This window comes from Caretta caretta, chromosome 14 (assembly GCF_965140235.1).
Source record: "Caretta caretta isolate rCarCar2 chromosome 14, rCarCar1.hap1, whole genome shotgun sequence".
In the NCBI taxonomy this organism is placed as follows: Eukaryota; Metazoa; Chordata; order Testudines; family Cheloniidae; genus Caretta; species Caretta caretta.
In genome coordinates, this window is record NC_134219.1 from 46,501,379 (window position 1) to 46,517,983 (window position 16,605).

Genomic DNA, 16,605 nt, shown 5'->3' on the forward strand with positions numbered 1-16,605 from the left:
GCGAAAGCCAGAGCAGGGACCCCCGCGGCTCCTGCTTTACCATCCAGCCTGGACAGCTGGGTTAATGCAGCGCCAAAGCGGAGAGCGGTAACCCTGCGGCAGACTGTGAGGTGCAGGCTCCCCACAGTGATGTTGGTTGGCCCCTGTTGCACAGACCCGTAGGGGCTGATCAGAGGGTTTGCGGCTTATGCTGTTGAATATGAACCGATCGACGTGCAGTATTTTGGGAGGGGGCGGTTGGCTACTGGGCATTTGTTAGGAGCATTTAATAGCTGTCTGGGAGGACCAGAAATTAGATCTTGGGGTTGCTGGAATGTGACTGTTGCAGTGATCTGTGGTGTGTTGGATCCATACACCTACTGGTGCAGGGCTCCTTCCAGAGCAGGTGACAGTATATGGGGCATAGGAGAGGAATTGGGGAAGCAAACGCAGTCAGAGGCTCCCAGAAATGAAAGGTTCTTTTGATGCCATCAGAGTGCCCCTTTCTTTCCAGTAGCTTGGACAAGGGCCCGGCTGGGCTGGCAGACTTCGTTCTGGGGCCTACACATCAGATTTCAAATGTTCTGTAGCTAATACATAATTTTACTATTGCTGGTTGCAACTGCTCCTGAGAGTTCCTCTAAGGCAGTAGAGAAAATAGCCACAGCGGGCTGTGTGTTATCACTGATGACTTTAAATGCCCAGATACACAAAGGGTGTGTGCCAGCTTTTATAGGGACGCAAGTGGCTCTGCAGGGAAATGTGTTGTGCTGGGCACGCTCTGCCTTTAGTCTCGGCTTCCTCACTTCCTAAAAATGAAAAGTCACTTGTATAAAAAAGCATTTTACGGTAGCACCTAGAGACCCTCACTGAGATCAGGGCCCTATTGTGCCTGGCATTGCACAGACACACAGGGAGAGACAGTCCCTGTCCCCAAGAACTTAGCATCTAAGGCCTTGCCTAAACTTGGGGGGGAAACAGCTGTTGTGCTTAAAATCCTCATAGCATGTAGTGTAGAAAGTGTTGAATATTTCTTTAAAGGTGCTATCAGGACAGAGTCAAGACTAATGGGGAACCTTGGGTCTAGATGAGGCCTAAATAGAGGATGGGAGGGTAAACGAGCACAGGGAAGGGACTTCCCAGGGTCGCCCAGCAGATCAGTGGCACATGTAGAATTGAACCCTGACCCCAGTCTAGTGCCCTTTCCACTAGACTGTGGTGCCTCACTATTACCATGCAGTGATGTGCGATCACACCACCTGGGAAGATTTAAAAATTGGCTGCTGTTGAATTACTGCAGCCCAAACAAATTGGGCAAGGTGGAAAACTTTCTCTTGATATACATAACTCAAGGCTCTCTTAACTTTCTCATTTTCAGTGGTAGCATCTGTGATGAAGTGGGACTGTTCTTAATGTTCTCTCTGAATACTGTGTGAGTGCCTCAGTTTCCCCTATGCAGTGCTTAAGTATCTAGGTGTGGGGGATAAGGGGGTGTGATTGTTGCAGAGCCCTACAGGGCCAGTGTGAGGCTGTCTGGACAGAGAATGGCCAACACCCTGTCTCCTGGCAACGGATGGCCTGGGCCCCTCCCCTGCAAAGGTGCAACTGAAGGTGTTGGAGAACAAAGAGATCAGGTGTCCTCCTGGCCCCGGAAAGAGACAAAGGCGAGAGAGGAGGGGCGGGAGAGTTTCAGTTTGGAGCTGGCTGGAGAAATAGAGGAAGGACCAGATGGGGCTCTAGCCTCCATGCCCCCCACCCCCAAGATGGACCTGACTGAGCAGTCCTGTTCTCTGTACCTCCAAGCTCTGTTTTAGATCATGTTCCTGTCGTCTAATAAACCTTCTGTTTTACTGGCTGGCTGAGAGTCACGTCTGACTGCGGAGTTGGGGTGCAGGGCCCTCTGGCTTCCCCAGGAGCCACACCTGGGCGGACTCGCTGCGGGAAGCGCACGGTGTGAGAAGGGGATGCTGAATGCTCCGAGGTCAGACCCAGGAAGGTCGAAGCAGTGTAAGCTTCTTGCTCATGGAGAGGAGTCTCCCCCAGAGTCCTGACTGGATTCATATGGAGTGGATCCAGAGCATTGCCCGGTGACTCCGTGGCAGCGTCTAAACCCCCTTTGGCTGCTCCGCACACCACTGCTGATACTGCACCCTCTGCAAGGACCTGGGGCCCAGTCAGCTGGGTCGGGTTCCAAGATAAATGTTAGGTTTCAGAGTAACAGCTGTGTTAGTCTGTATTCGCAAAAAGAACAGGAGGACTTGTGGCACCTTAGAGACTAACCAATTTATTTGAGCATAAGCTTTCTTGAGCTACTGTTCACTTCATCGGATGCATACTGTGGACTGTTACTATTTCCCAGCAGTCCAAGCAAACTGGAGCTGCAACCAGAGCCACTGCTCATCCCTCAGTGCCTCCTTGGCTGGGATCGACGGTGAGCAGGGCGCAGTGAGAGAAACACACAGATGCTTCTGTCATCACAACAGCCTGGGCCTGGCAACGACTGGCAGGGCTGGAATCAGGCTGGGCTGAGTCCATGTGGCTGGGAGGTCAGAGTGAGTGAGACTCACCTGCCTGCCCTTAGAGTCCTAGATGGGTGAATCCCCCTCGGTAGGGCCAGGCCAGTTGAGTCTGCTCTTATCCTTGTATGACCATGAGAAGTGGGGAAGGGGGTATCCCACTAAGGGTGAGGCCTCCTTTCATGCTAAGCCTTCCCTTTGAGGCTCCCTGCCCTGCTGCGGTGGGAGAGAGCACAGACTCCACAGGGACCAGTGCGACAGGGACCAGTGAGCAGGGTTGGATACCTGCTCTCCCTCTGCTTTCCTTATTTCCCCAAGGTTTTCATGCTGTGCTACGAGGGTTTCCCTGATCACTGGATCGGCCTCCGAAGGACCTAGGCCAGCCCTGGAAATGGGCCACTGGCACTGAATTCAAGCCCAGGTGAGTTCCTCCTTCCCGGTTCCCGATGCCAGAGCAAAGGGGAACGAGAGGGATTGAATCCAGAGCTTCTGTGCTGCTGCCATGCAGGAGCGAGCGGTGGGATCCCTTGTCTGAGACTGGGGAGAAGGTGGAGGTGTGAAAGGGCCTTCGCAAGCCCAGGGAAAGCAAGAGTCCTGGGATAAAAGTTCCCGTTCAGTCCATGGTTTTTAGTGTGCAGCAGAGTTATGAATGTAAGCGCCAGGCTCGGCTTTGGAAGGTGTCAGGCAGGTTTCCTTTGAGGACGGGGTGGAAAGATCAGACCTGGAGTGAGCGCTGTGTGACAAGCGCTTGCCCACGGGTGACGGTGTTTTTTGTCGGTATCGTTTGGTCCAGTAAAAGCTGTTACCTCTCAGGCAACATTGGCTGGAAGCATATGGGAAGGGACCAGTATGCAGGGAAGGGGCAGAGGTGGATTAAGGTCTCCTGGGCCAGAGCAAGTGGGGGGCCCCTCCCTGCCCCTTCTGCCTGTGGTCCTACCTCTGTTCTCCCCCTTTGGCTTGTGGCCCCATCCCATTCCATCCCTTCCTCATGGCCCTGGCCCTGTTGCACCCACGGTTCCTCCCCAACAAATCAAGACGTTGCATCGGAGTGGTTTTTCCAAGCTTGCTCCAGTTGGGGATTCACATGATGATTACTTAAATTTATGCTGGATTTTTGGATTGAGGGGGATCATAGTGAAACTAGGAGCATCAGCTGGAGCCAGCCACAGCCCAAACTTCTTGTACACAGCTCTGCTAAAGCAACTTTGTCCTGACCTGTAAGACTCCTGCCATCCCAGTATTGAGCCTCAGAGCTCTGCCAATACAATTTGATACTGCTGCACTCACTTCTCCTCCAGTCCTGGCGTACCCCAGCCCATCAGCCGACCTGCAGACACCACACAGTTCTGTAAAACCCAGACCACCTCCAGTTTTGCCCACAAGAACCAAGATAATTACCCCGAGATGGATGAAGGAAGTTCAATACCAGCGTGCACTGGAATGAACACAGCTGGCCAGATCCTCAGCTGGTGTAAATCAATATAGCTCCACTGGACTGCCGCCGAGTTACATCAGCCAGAGATTTGGCCCTTTGCTTCTAAGGCATAAGTAGGGAGGGACAATTCTTTTCTGGGGTTTGGATTTGCAGGAAAGGTATCAGCTGAGAGAGACAAACCCAGTTTCCTCCTCTTTGTTCCTTGCCTAGGACATTAGCGTTTTACACTTCTTTTGCCCTCCTTGCTCAGCCACTTTCTCTCAGCTGTTTGTTTTAACGGTACTTAACATTTGTATGAGGTGTCCAGCTCCAGTCCAACCTCCCGCGTTTGAAGGGCGGGCACGCACATCACTAGGAACGGGCTCTGGCAGAGGGGATTCACTGGCATTAGACACAGCCTGCCGGAGAGCAGGGTCAGGGCACGCGGGTGACCGTTTTTCCAGGCCCCCCAAATGGGCCAGAGCCCCGGGCCCCGTTGGCCCCATGGCTAATCCGCCACGGGGAGGGGTCTCGGCTGGAGCTTTCGCTCGCTGACTTTCCATCAGTCAAGCGCAATTGCCCGAGGTCTGCTCGGTGCTGCAGCCCCGCACCGGACAGACGGACGGGCGCCCTCCCTCGGGCGGGTGTGGGGGCTGCTCCCGGGCGGGCTCCCCCAGCACGGGCTTTGAGACCGGCCGGCGGCGGCTCCTTCTACCGCTGCAGCCCGGAGCCCCGCGGCCGGGGAGACTCACCGGCCGGCTGCGGAGTCCCGGGCTCCTCCGGCCTCCCGCGCCCCGGCCCCGGCCCCAGGGCCCTGCGGAGGCTGCGGCGCTGCGCCTCCCGAAGCACCAGCTGAGAACGGCCCCGGGCTGCGCTGGCCACGCGGGCTGCTCGTGACAGAGGGGCGGAGCCGCGTTACCGGGAGCGCGGCGCTGAGTGGCGGAGCGGTGCCAGGGGGCGGGGCGCAGCGTTGGGCGATGCTGAGTGGCGGAGCGGTGACAGGGGGCGGGGCAGAGCGTTGGGCGGCGCTGAGTGGTGGAGCGGTGCCAGGGGGCGGGGCGCAGCGTTGGGCGGCGCTGAGTGGCGGAGCGGTGCCAGGGGGCGGGGCAGAGCGTTGGGCGGCGCTGAGTGGCGGAGCGGTGACAGGGGGCGGGGCAGAGCGTTGGGCGGCGCTGAGTGGTGGAGCGGTGCCAGGGGGCGGGGCGCAGCGTTGGGCGGCGCTGAGTGGCGGAGCGGTGCCAGGGGGCGGGGCGCAGCGTTGGGCGATGCTGAGTGGCGGAGCGGGTCCAGGGGGCGGGGCGCAGCGTTGCGCGGCGCTGAGTGGCGGAGCGGTGCCAGGGGGCGGGGCAGAGCGTTGGGCGGCGCTGAGTGGCGGAGCGGTGACAGGGGGCGGGGCAGAGCGTTGGGCGGCGCTGAGTGGCGGAGCGGTGACAGGGGGCGGGGCAGAGCGTTGGGCGGCGCTGAGTGGCGGAGCGGTGACAGGGGGCGGGGCAGAGCGTTGGGCGGCGCTGAGTGGCGGAGCGGTGCCAGGGGGCGGGGCGCAGCGTTGGGCGGCGCTGAGTGGCGGAGCGGTGCCAGGGGGCGGGGCAGAGCGTTGGGCGGCGCTGAGTGGCGGAGCGGTGCCAGGGGGCGGGGCAGAGCGTTGGGCGGCGCTGAGTGGCTGTGGCTGCAGGGGGCGGGGCAGAGCGTTGGGCGGTGCTGAGTGGCGGAGCGGTGACAGGGGGCGGGGCGCAGCGTTGGGCGGCGCTGAGTGGCGGAGCGGTGCCAGGGGGCGGGGCAGAGCGTTGGGCGGCGCTGAGTGGCGGAGCGGTGCCAGGGGGCGGGGCAGAGCGTTGGGCGGCGCTGAGTGGCTGTGGCTGCAGGGGGCGGGGCGCAGCGTTGGGCGGCGCTGAGTGGCGGAGCGGTGCCAGGGGGCGGGGCGCAGCGTTGGGCGGCGCTGAGTGGCTGTGGCTGCAGGGGGCGGGGCAGAGCGTTGGGCGGTGCTGAGTGGCGGAGCGGTGCCAGGGGGCGGGGCAGAGCGTTGGGCGGCGCTGAGTGGCTGTGGCTGCAGGGGGCGGGGCAGAGCGTTGGGCGGTGCTGAGTGGCGGAGCGGTGACAGGGGGCGGGGCAGAGCGTTGGGCGGCGCTGAGTGGCTGTGGCTGCAGGGGGCGGGGCAGAGCGTTGGGCGGTGCTGAGTGGCGGAGCGGTGCCAGGGGGCGGGGCGCAGCGTTGGGCGGCGCTGAGTGGCGGAGCGGTGACAGGGGGCGGGGCAGAGCGTTGGGCGGCGCTGAGTGGCTGTGGCTGCAGGGGGCGGGGCAGAGCGTTGGGCGGTGCTGAGTGGCGGAGCGGTGCCAGGGGGCGGGGCGCAGCGTTGGGCGGCGCTGAGTGGCTGTGGCTGCAGGGGGCGGGGCAGAGCGTTGGGCGGCGCTGAGTGGCGGAGCGGTGACAGGGGGCGGGGCGCAGCGTTGGGCGGCGCTGAGTGGCTGTGGCTGCAGGGGGCGGGGCAGAGCGTTGGGCGGTGCTGAGTGGCGGAGCGGTGACAGGGGGCGGGGCAGAGCGTTGGGCGGCGCTGAGTGGCGGAGCGGTGACAGGGGGCGGGGCAGAGCGTTGGGCGGCGCTGAGTGGCTGTGGCTGCAGGGGGCGGGGCAGAGCGTTGGGCGGTGCTGAGTGGCGGAGCGGTGACAGGGGGCGGGGCAGAGCGTTGGGCGGCGCTGAGTGGCTGTGGCTGCAGGGGGCGGGGCAGAGCGTTGGGCGGCGCTGAGTGGCGGAGCGGTGCCAGGGGGCGGGGCGCAGCGTTGGGCGGCGCTGAGTGGCGGAGCGGTGCCAGGGGGCGGGGCAGAGCGTTGGGCGGCGCTGAGTGGCGGAGCGGTGACAGGGGGCGGGGCACAGCGTTGCGCGGCGCTGAGTGGCGGAGCGGTGACAGGGGGCGGGGCAGAGCGTTGGGCGGTGCTGAGTGGCGGAGCGGTGCCAGGGGGCGGGGCACAGCGTTGCGCGGCGCTGAGTGGCGGAGCGGTGCCAGGGGGCGGGGCAGAGCGTTGGGCGGCGCTGAGTGGCGGAGCGGTGCCAGGGGGCGGGGCGCAGCGTTGCGCGGCGCTGAGTGGCGGAGCGGTGCCAGGGGGCGGGGCAGAGCGTTGGGCGGTGCTGAGTGGCGGAGCGGTGACAGGGGGCGGGGCACAGCGTTGCGCGGCGCTGAGTGGCGGAGCGGTGACAGGGGGCGGGGCAGAGCGTTGGGCGGTGCTGAGTGGCGGAGCGGTGCCAGGGGGCGGGGCACAGCGTTGGGCGGCGCTGAGTGGCTGTGGCTGCAGGGGGCGGGGCAGAGCGTTGGGCGGTGCTGAGTGGCGGAGCGGTGACAGGGGGCGGGGCAGAGCGTTGGGCGGCGCTGAGTGGCTGTGGCTGCAGGGGGCGGGGCAGAGCGTTGGGCGGCGCTGAGTGGCTGTGGCTGCAGGGGGCGGGGCAGAGCGTTGGGCGGTGCTGAGTGGCGGAGCGGTGACAGGGGGCGGGGCAGAGCGTTGGGCGGCGCTGAGTGGCTGTGGCTGCAGGGGGCGGGGCAGAGCGTTGGGCGGCGCTGAGTGGCTGTGGCTGCAGGGGGCGGGGCAGAGCGTTGGGCGGTGCTGAGTGGCGGAGCGGTGACAGGGGGCGGGGCAGAGCGTTGGGCGGCGCTGAGTGGCTGTGGCTGCAGGGGGCGGGGCAGAGCGTTGGGCGGCGCTGAGTGGCTGTGGCTGCAGGGGGCGGGGCAGAGCGTTGGGCGGTGCTGAGTGGCGGAGCGGTGACAGGGGGCGGGGCAGAGCGTTGGGCGGCGCTGAGTGGCTGTGGCTGCAGGGGGCGGGGCAGAGCGTTGGGCGGCGCTGAGTGGCTGTGGCTGCAGGGGGCGGGGCAGAGCGTTGGACGGTGCTGAGTGGCGGAGCGGTGACAGGGGGCGGGGCAGAGCGTTGGGCGGCGCTGAGTGGCTGTGGCTGCAGGGGGCGGGGCAGAGCGTTGGGCGGCGCTGAGTGGCGGAGCGGTGACAGGGGGCGGGGCGCAGCGTTGGGCGGCGCTGAGTGGCTGTGGCTGCAGGGGGCGGAGCGAGCCCGGCACAGCCCGGAGTCGCTGGGCAGATCAGAGCCCGGAGAACAAGCGGAGCGAGGCTCGTGGCTCCCCGCGTCCGATCCCCGCGATCCAGGCCCGGCCCCGCACGTGCCGCCCGCCCGGAGCCCGCGGGACTTTCGGGTGAGAGGCGCGGCCGGGGCGCGGCCGCCCGGAGAAGAACGAAGGGACGAGGGGGGGGCGGAGCCAACCTGTCGGTTTCGATCGTGACCCGCGAGGCCGCCTAGTGGCAAACCAGAGAGATGCTGCACATGCGCACTTAGGGCCCCGGGGCGGGAGCGCTCTATGCAAATGAGCCGCCTGCCCCGCCCCCTCTGTGTCCTGTTGGGAAACCCCCCGGGGCGGGGCACCGCGGTTCCCTCCGGCGCTGGCCGGGCCGGTGACCCCCCCTCACGGGTCTCTGCTCGCGCCTCTTCCTGGAAGGTTCCGCCCCCCCTCGCCCCCCGCGGGAGGCTGTCGCGGGTGGGCGGGGCCCGTGGCTGATCAGGCCTCTGAAGCCCTGGGGGGGTGGAGGGGCCGGTGGGGGTTAAGGGGGTTCAATCATCATGGCACCGCCTCTGGCAGGGGGTTGGGCTGCTGGGCAGGGAACGAGAAACCACAAATCGCCCCCCCCCCCCCCCCCGCCCCTGAGCTGTCCTGCTGGGTCCGTCTCGGCTTCCAGACCGGCTGGAGAGTCCGGAGCAGGGGGGCGACCAGGGCCAGGACCCCCGCCCCGGCTCGGCTCGGCTCGGCAGAATCGGACCCAGTCAGACCGAGAGGAGCCGACCCCAGCCCAGCGCCTCCAGCAGCGTGTGCAGCCCGAGTGTCGCTGAGAGAGACGATGGAGCCAGCAGCCGGGAATATGGAAAGCAAAGAGCCGCTGCAGGAGTGGCCTGCTGAGGGCAAGGGACACCTGGAGGCTGGCGGGGAGCCAGGTAATGGGGCGTCGCTGCCTGGGAACAGGCTGGAGAGAGACACTGAGGCTGCCCCACATAGGGCGATGATCTCAGTGGCAGCAGCCAGTGCCCAGCAACCCCCCGTCTGTGGACAGCAGGGACTGGATCACCCCCAGGGGCTCTCAGGGCACCGATCCCTGGCTCACAGCTGCTGTCTGGCATGCACAGCGGTGGCCGTGGGGCTGTGCAGGGCCCTCCTGGACTGGGTATGTCAGAGCCCCCGTGACCGCATTGGCCCATCTCTGACTGGTTCATTCTCCCCCCTTCTGCTGTGTATGGCCAGTGTGAGACCCCAGTGTGCGGGGACAGGGGCACTCGGCAGCGTGGGCCCAGCCAGCGCTCGGCAGGGGGCAGAGCGGGGGTGGGGGGAGTTTAAGCTCCTGCCACCAGAACATGGGGGTCCTTGTCTCTGTGCCCCTGAGCTCACCAGGCCCCATGACAGCATGACTGGGGGTGCCCAGGGAGGGCACTGGGCTGAGGGGAAAGAGGGATGCAGGATGGGGATGGAAGAGGGGTGATATATATTTTGGTATCCCTTCCTATCATCTGTCTTCTCAGATTGTAAACTCTCTGGGCAAGGAACCGTATCTTCCCATGTGTTTGTAAAGCACTTATCACAGCAGATCTTGAACCTGGCTGTTGACTCTGCACATGAGCATAATTTAAGTAATAAAATAGCTTTACGTATCCCGCTACAGAGCGGGGAGCGTACTGCTAAATCCTTCCTCCTGCCAGGGCACCAACTTTGTAGCTATGCTGGGAAAACACAAAAACTCCCACAGGTTCAAATGTTGGTTTTTAGTTGAAATGGTGATGGAAGGGCCAGTGGGGATCTGTAGGGTGGAGAAATCTCAGCTGGAGCGACTGTCCCCATTGTAATGTACCCTTTCTGCAAGCAGATCAGATGGAGCCAGTAGCAAAGCTAGATAGAACCTGTGCAGGAGGTCCAGCTCGATGATCTTGGTGATCCCTTCTGATCTTGTAAATTTCCTCAGTATAGACCAGGCTTGATTGTAACTAATGCTGACACCTCCCCCCCTCTTGCCCCCCCCCCCCCCCCGCAAGCAGTACCCTAGGACCATTAATGGCTTTTCTTTTTCAGGCGATCGAGCTAACTCCGCATTCTGCAAATGCCTAGCAAATAAAGTCCTAGTCTGGGTCTTGATCATAAGTGCTCTGGTAGGAGCTCTCTCAGGTGAGTCCCAGCCCTCCCTGGCCAGGTTTCTGTGTCCTGTTTCCTCCCTTTAGCCATCATAGTGTCTCATTTTCTCCACCTCCGCTTTAAACAGAAAACTTTCAACTCCCTGTTGTGAAACCCCGGCTCTCTCTGGAGCTATATTGGGCTTAATGGACTGAATTCAGACCCCACGCCCAGCTGTGCGGCAGCTCTGCCACCCATCTAAAGGATATTATGAGACTGCTGGCCTTGCCTTTCTACCAGCTTCACCCTTTCCCTGGGAGAGGGAGATGATGCCGTGAGCTCCTCAGTCAGTCCCAAGCTGAGCTTGCTGTCAGGAGAAGCAGTGCCAACTTTATTATTTGGTGCAAAAGCCTTTTTAGGAAAGGGCTGTGGCTGAGAACCTAAACTAAGAGTCAAGTTTCAAAGCATACTCTCCTGCTGCCCATCACTGCAGTATCTGGGCGCCTCTCATGTAAAATCATCAGCAACAGTGAAGTCCCTCATGGACTTCCTGGAGTTTCTGTCACTCTTCCCCTTTTGGGATCAGAACTCAGCTTGGGAGGGGAAATTTTTTTGGGGGTTTATGGGCAGAAGTGGGCTGTCTCCTTTCTGGAAGAGAACCAGCCCGCCCCGCCCCAGGATAGCCATTACAGTTGATTATTCTGAACTCCCATCTTTAATTGGGTTTTGGCATCCTCCTGCTTTCAGTCTGAGGGCCTAGCTCTCTGTTCAGGGCACTGGGTCGGTTATAGCCTCACTGAATTCACCACTGGGGCTCAAGTTCTGAGCATCTGGCAGAGGGTTCAGGAACCTCTGAATCCTAGATATGAGGGGCTTGTTCCCCCGGATGCAGGAAGGGACAAGCTCTTAGTACGTTACTTTCTCATTTTCAGGAATAGCAAGCCGATATTCGGTCCATCCTGGCTCTGCTGTGGTCTTCTCTCCAGATCCCCCTCCTGGCCCCTGTTGTCCGGATGGCTGGGTTGGATACCAAGGGAAATGCTACTATTTCTCCAAGGCCCAAGAGAACTGGACCTACAGCCAGAACATCTGCTCTGCGCTCGGTGCTTCCCTGGCTGTGATTGACAGCGAGCAGGAAATGGTGAGAGAGAGGCACCAGCATGGATGCTTGATAATGACCTAGACTGGGCTTGGCGGGACAGACATGGCTGCACTGGGGTAGGGCCCGACCTCTCTAGTTCCAGAAGGAGCTCTGGTTCCTTTCCTGCTGGGAGGCCAAAGGGAATGAAAGTCCAGCAGCTGAAATCCAGCTGTGGTCAGTATGTGATTGTGCTTTCTTCATAGCTCCAGGCAGGAGAAGTACTTCCTTTGGGTTGGGCTGGGTCAGCCAAAGCCTGGCCAGTGGGGCTGGCTGCAGGTCAGGAGGGGATTGTGAACCTGGCATTGCTATGCTGCCATGCTCGGGGTGGGAGGAATGTCCAGCTGAGTAGGATATCTGCTTTATGCCCACGTATACCTCCTCTGGGCTCTGCAAAGGGTCCCGGCTCTGTTCCCGGCCCAGCTCTGTCCTCCTAGCCCCACTCCAGTGATGGGGAGAGAGGATACAAGATACGAGTGGCCTTGCAGAGCGGGACTAGAGCTTATATCCATGTTGAGCCATGCAGCTTTCCCTCCCCTACAGGAAATTGTTGTGGGATGGAAGTGATCGAGAGACAAGAGCCAGAGGTATAGTGTGAATGGAAAGGGTGAATGCTCATCCTTTGAATGCCTCAGCCTCCTCGAATGTGAGTGGGCATTCCCCTTTGAAAAAATCATACCGCAAGGCCTTATGTTCCCTGTAGTATAGAGCCCTCTGGGGTGGGTGAGGTTCAGTACCATGATCTCAGGGTCTCATTCATGCTGTCCCTTTGCTCTTGTATTTCTAATAAAGCGGTTCCTGCTGCGCTGTAAAGGCAAACTTGTCCATTGGCTCGGCCTCTGGAGGGAGCAGGACCAGGACCAGCCCTGGAAATGGGCCAATGGCACCGAATTCAACAACCAGTGAGTCCCTCTCTATACTAATGTTGCCCCGGAATTTGACATTCCTGCATGTATCCTTCTGCATGCATCCCAGAACTTGGCAGGGCTGCAGTCAGACATTTTGTATGTGCAGCCGCCGCCAGCTGATAACCAAACATCACATAGCGAGGAATCACCTTAGGCCTTTGTGAGACAAGGTCCGACAGCTGCATATTTGCAGTTTGTTAATTAAAATGGAAGAATAGAATAAAAACTTATGGAAAAGAGTAAGTATATCGCGACCATGGTTTTAGGGGCCCCTAATATATTGTTGTCAAGGCTAAAAATACTAAAAATGTTTTGCAATAATAAGTAGTTTGTTGAAATTGGGGAAAATTGGTGACCCAGCTCAGTGGAGGTTATTGTGCTGATGCATTAAAAGACTCTTCCTTGGACTGCTCTGAGGTATTTATTTTCCGGGAAAGGATCTGACCTCTTAATCCCTGTCAGCGGGATGGAAAGAGGGTCCTTGGAAGGCCGGCTGGTGATTACTTGAAACCATCTCAGATTGTGGGTAACTATATCTGGGGTGTCCTAAATTGTCTGTGTGTGTGTGTGTGCTTAATAGGTAATAAATAGTGGTTAAGAGCGCGCTTACTGGTATTAATCTTTCATCAGACCAAATTGCTGTGTTCCCATTGGCTTATTCCTGACACCACCTGGCGGGAAACCGTTCAGTTACCATTGCTTTGGGTTCTGAAACCGCCCGAGTAATACTAACACCCTGAAGACGGTCTTAGGGATAACGAGCATCCTAACCATCCCTCCATGGAACCAGTTGTGAAACTGGAGGCTCTATGAGCGGTCCCTGAGCTCTGTCGGGGGTCTGTCTCCAGACTCATCCGACTCTTGGGATAGTATGTGAAGGGGTTGGGTGGAGCATGGGACTCTTACTCCTGGGGTTGTGGCTTTGAAATCTGTTGGGCATGGTGGAGGCTGTCATAAAAGGAGCCGAACTTAGCTCAGGAACAAATCCATCTGCCCTGGCATACCTCAGGGGTTGAAACAGATTCTCAGTGCTCGAAGACAGTGGTTCTCAACCAGGGGTACACGTTCCCCTGGGGTACATCAGCTCATCTAGATATTTGCCTAGTTGTACATCAGGCTACAGAAAAAGCACTAGCGAAGTCAGTACAAACTAAAATTTCCTACAGACAGCGACTTGTTTATACTGCTCTATAGACTATGCACTGAAAGGTAAGTACAATATTTATATGCCAATCAATATTATTTTACATGGTAAAAATTAGAAAGTAGCAATTTTTCAGTGATAATGGCTATGACACTTCTCTTTGTTTGTATTTTTATGTCTGATTTTGTAAGCCAAGTAGCTTTGAAGTGAGGTGAAGCTTGGGGTATGCCAGACAAATCAGACTTCTGAAAGGGGTATAGAAGTCTGGAAAGGTTGAGAGTCGCAGGTCTAAGAAGCATCCCTGCTGGGGAAGTCCGTGTGTGTGCGCGTGGGCTCCATGTTCAATGCCATGTGGGAATGGTCCCTGGAATCCTTCCTTTTGGGGCACTCTGGCTGGAAATCTGGCTGCAAGAGCTGATCACCGGTCCCAACTGGGGGCAGAAATGACCAGGAATTGGGATTTAAAAAAATCTACCTGGAATAAAAGCTGGGGCTGCCCCTCTACCCCTTTCTCTGCCCTGCTAACCCCAAACTGGCTCTGTTTAATTCCATCTTCCCCATTTGCTCCCTTTCCTCCAGGGAGGAATTTCAGTGGCCCTCTTTGCTCCCTGTACAATGGGGGCTTGATGGCTAATTGAGGTGTTGCATTAACGTGGAGCACCTCCCTCCCTCTGGGAGGGGCAGACAATGCCCAGACCCTGCTTGACTCTAGCTTCTGGCTTTTGTGTTACAGGTTTGAAATTAAAGGAGGAGGACATTGTGCATATCTAAGTGATGGATTTGTTGGCTCTTCAAGGTGCTCCTCACTCAAAAACTGGATTTGCAGCAAACATGACGCATATACAGTGGGAAAGGGAACTGCACAGCCTAGGATATGAAAGTTTGAGAATAATCAAAATGTGATCTGGAAAAGCTTGAAGTCCTAGCACCTGTAGACAGACCAGGATGAGTATTTATTCCCTACAGTCTCTTCCTCTGGGGTCTGTCCTGTTTCTGATTGTCAATACCTCAAACAGTGGGGCTTCCATGTTCTTTATAGCTTGATCCAAAGTGGAACAGAGTTGTCGCTTTCTAAGGAAACTTTCCTGAAATTAACTAGCCCCCTTTTACTCAGTTCTCCTAGTTATACCCCATGCATACACAATCTCTAGTGTTTTCCACATGTCCTGCTCTAGATCAAACCTCTGCCCCTTAGGAGTACGCTTATAGGTGGCTATGTTTTCTGTCGACCCTGGGTTTACCTCCTCACTGGTTTGTAATGTGAAGGCAGAGCTAAAGAAGGGAAAGAAAACTGGTGCAGGAATTCATAGCAGCAATAATTTTTTTGAAATGGAAATAGGCAGTGGATTAGGTACATCTTCATATACATCTCCTGACCAATCAAACTGGGCATTCATGAGCTTGTGTAACCCCGATCTTATTTTTTCTTTTCCCTTATTTGGATTTTTACGGTGCTGCAACACATGAGAACCCGTCCAACTCTCTCGGGGTCTCTGGCAATCTTTTATAAATACAGTATTAAGTAGACCATCAGTTACCTCAAATCCAGGAACCCAGTGACTGCATCAATATAACAAATTAGTTTAACTTCCTCCCACTTTTACTCTTCTCCTCCTCTCAGTTCTTCCTCCTATTATTAAACACACTTGTTGCACTTTTGTTCTACAATTAGATGGTTAGCTACTTGGGGCAGGTTCCTTGCCTTGCTGCAGGTGCAGTGCCCAGCACAATGGGGCCCTGGTCCTGAGTCAGGCCTCAGGCACAATACTGATGCTACACCAGTGATGATTTTAGGCCAGTTCTCATTTAATCTTTCCTCTTAAATCAACCCCTCTAGTCTTGCTGGAAGTGCCTTTTGTCTGAGAGTAGGGGTGCAGGGCCACAGGGGTGAGGAGGTGTGGCTGAATGGGCTGGCAGGGACACACTCAGACAGGGGCGGATGTGCCTGACTGAATGGGAGAGGCTAGGGGTCACCCAGGGTCTGCACAGGGGAGGCTCCCCAACTCTCTAACAGTCCTTCCCCCTCCCAAAAAATTGTTTCATACTTCTCCCACCCACACCCCACAAGCCTCCAGGTTCATTACAAATTACTTCCCTCTTCCTCAGCACCTCCATTATCCCTGAGTCTCCCAAGCCTTTGCACTACTTCCAAGGGGTGCGGGAAATACATTTATGTATTGTAGTTTAAATTATTACTCAAAACTCTGTATAAATATGCTTAGTAAGGAATTAATTTGTCAAAAAACATTTCCTGAATCTTTTTTGTTGTCTGTATTGTTACAGACATACTTGCTGACAGGCATTTCGAAATAAATGACCAAAACAATTGAAACAGCCGTGATTATATTGTGTTATTTTGACAAATAAAATGTGCAGAATTTTAAAATATTGTGTACAGAATTTTTAGTTTTTTGGCACAGAATTCCCCAGGAGTAATAATAGCAACAAATGTGTAATAATTCCCAGACACAAATGACCAGATTAAGCTGGAGTGAAGGTTGAGTGCACACATCAATAATTTAGAGTGAAATATGTTCGAGGGATTTGCAATTATCCCCAAAATCAGTGTTATAAACCCAGGAAATCCACAATTAAGGTTATATTTAAAAGACCTGTTGAGGCATGGAAATACAGAGTTGGCAAATTAAACAACCTTAACACTGCCCTGTAATGACACCGTGCAAGAACCAGACAATTAAGGTATTTTAATGTTTGTAGTCCTAGCTTAGATTAATAGAGCATAAGTCTCAAAAGGACCATTAGGATCATCTAGTCTGCATTTCGATGTTCAGAATGACCCATTATGATAATCAAGGCCACGTAATAGCACCCAGAGATTCCAGCATCAAGCTCAGATTTGATAGCTAAGATAACTGGAACTGAAGTTTAAAGACACTTTAGATTTTTTCCATCCCCCTTTTCCCCCCTTCAGCTTTAAGTTACATTGGGGTCAGCGACTGACACCCTGATTGCTCAGGCACAGTGGAAAGGGTGGGGTGGCAGAGGTTGAGCATGGGGGCGGGGAGGAAAGGGGGGAGAATCAAATCCTGAACATTTCAAGCTTTGATCAGCTAGTACTTTGACACAGACGCTGTGGGCTGGGAGAAGAATGTACCACTCAGATGCAGGCCCCTTCATGTTCTGAATGCATGATCTAGTTACATTAATGGGTGTGTTCTCTTAAAATCCTGAAATAGGAACACATTTGTGTACCATGTGGAAGCAGGCCATTGAATGATGCGGGGGAGTTTTGGAGTATGCAGCTGAGAGGAGTCTAGGGTTTGTTTGCCCTCATGGGGTGGGGAAAGGCGTGGGCGGTTCTTGCCCACTTGCAGATGTGTAACAGGCAAACGCGTAGTAAATACATG

General features: G+C 57.0%; 1 protein-coding gene and 1 pseudogene across 1 annotated transcript; one reads left to right on the forward strand and one right to left on the reverse strand.

The window, feature by feature from the left end:
* LOC125621418 (killer cell lectin-like receptor subfamily F member 1) overlaps positions 1-16,605 on the reverse strand; it is a 77,077-nt pseudogene that overhangs the window by 48,797 nt on the left and 11,675 nt on the right.
* On the forward strand, positions 7,926-15,623 carry LOC125621680 (uncharacterized; the record flags this gene model as incomplete). Its single annotated transcript, XM_048818809.2, is given in 7 exon segments — positions 7,926-8,094; positions 8,633-8,811; positions 8,813-8,885; positions 10,009-10,101; positions 10,980-11,188; positions 11,978-12,087; positions 13,971-15,623. Coding segments are annotated over 7 exon segments (978 nt in total), but the record flags the coding sequence as incomplete, so codon positions are not given.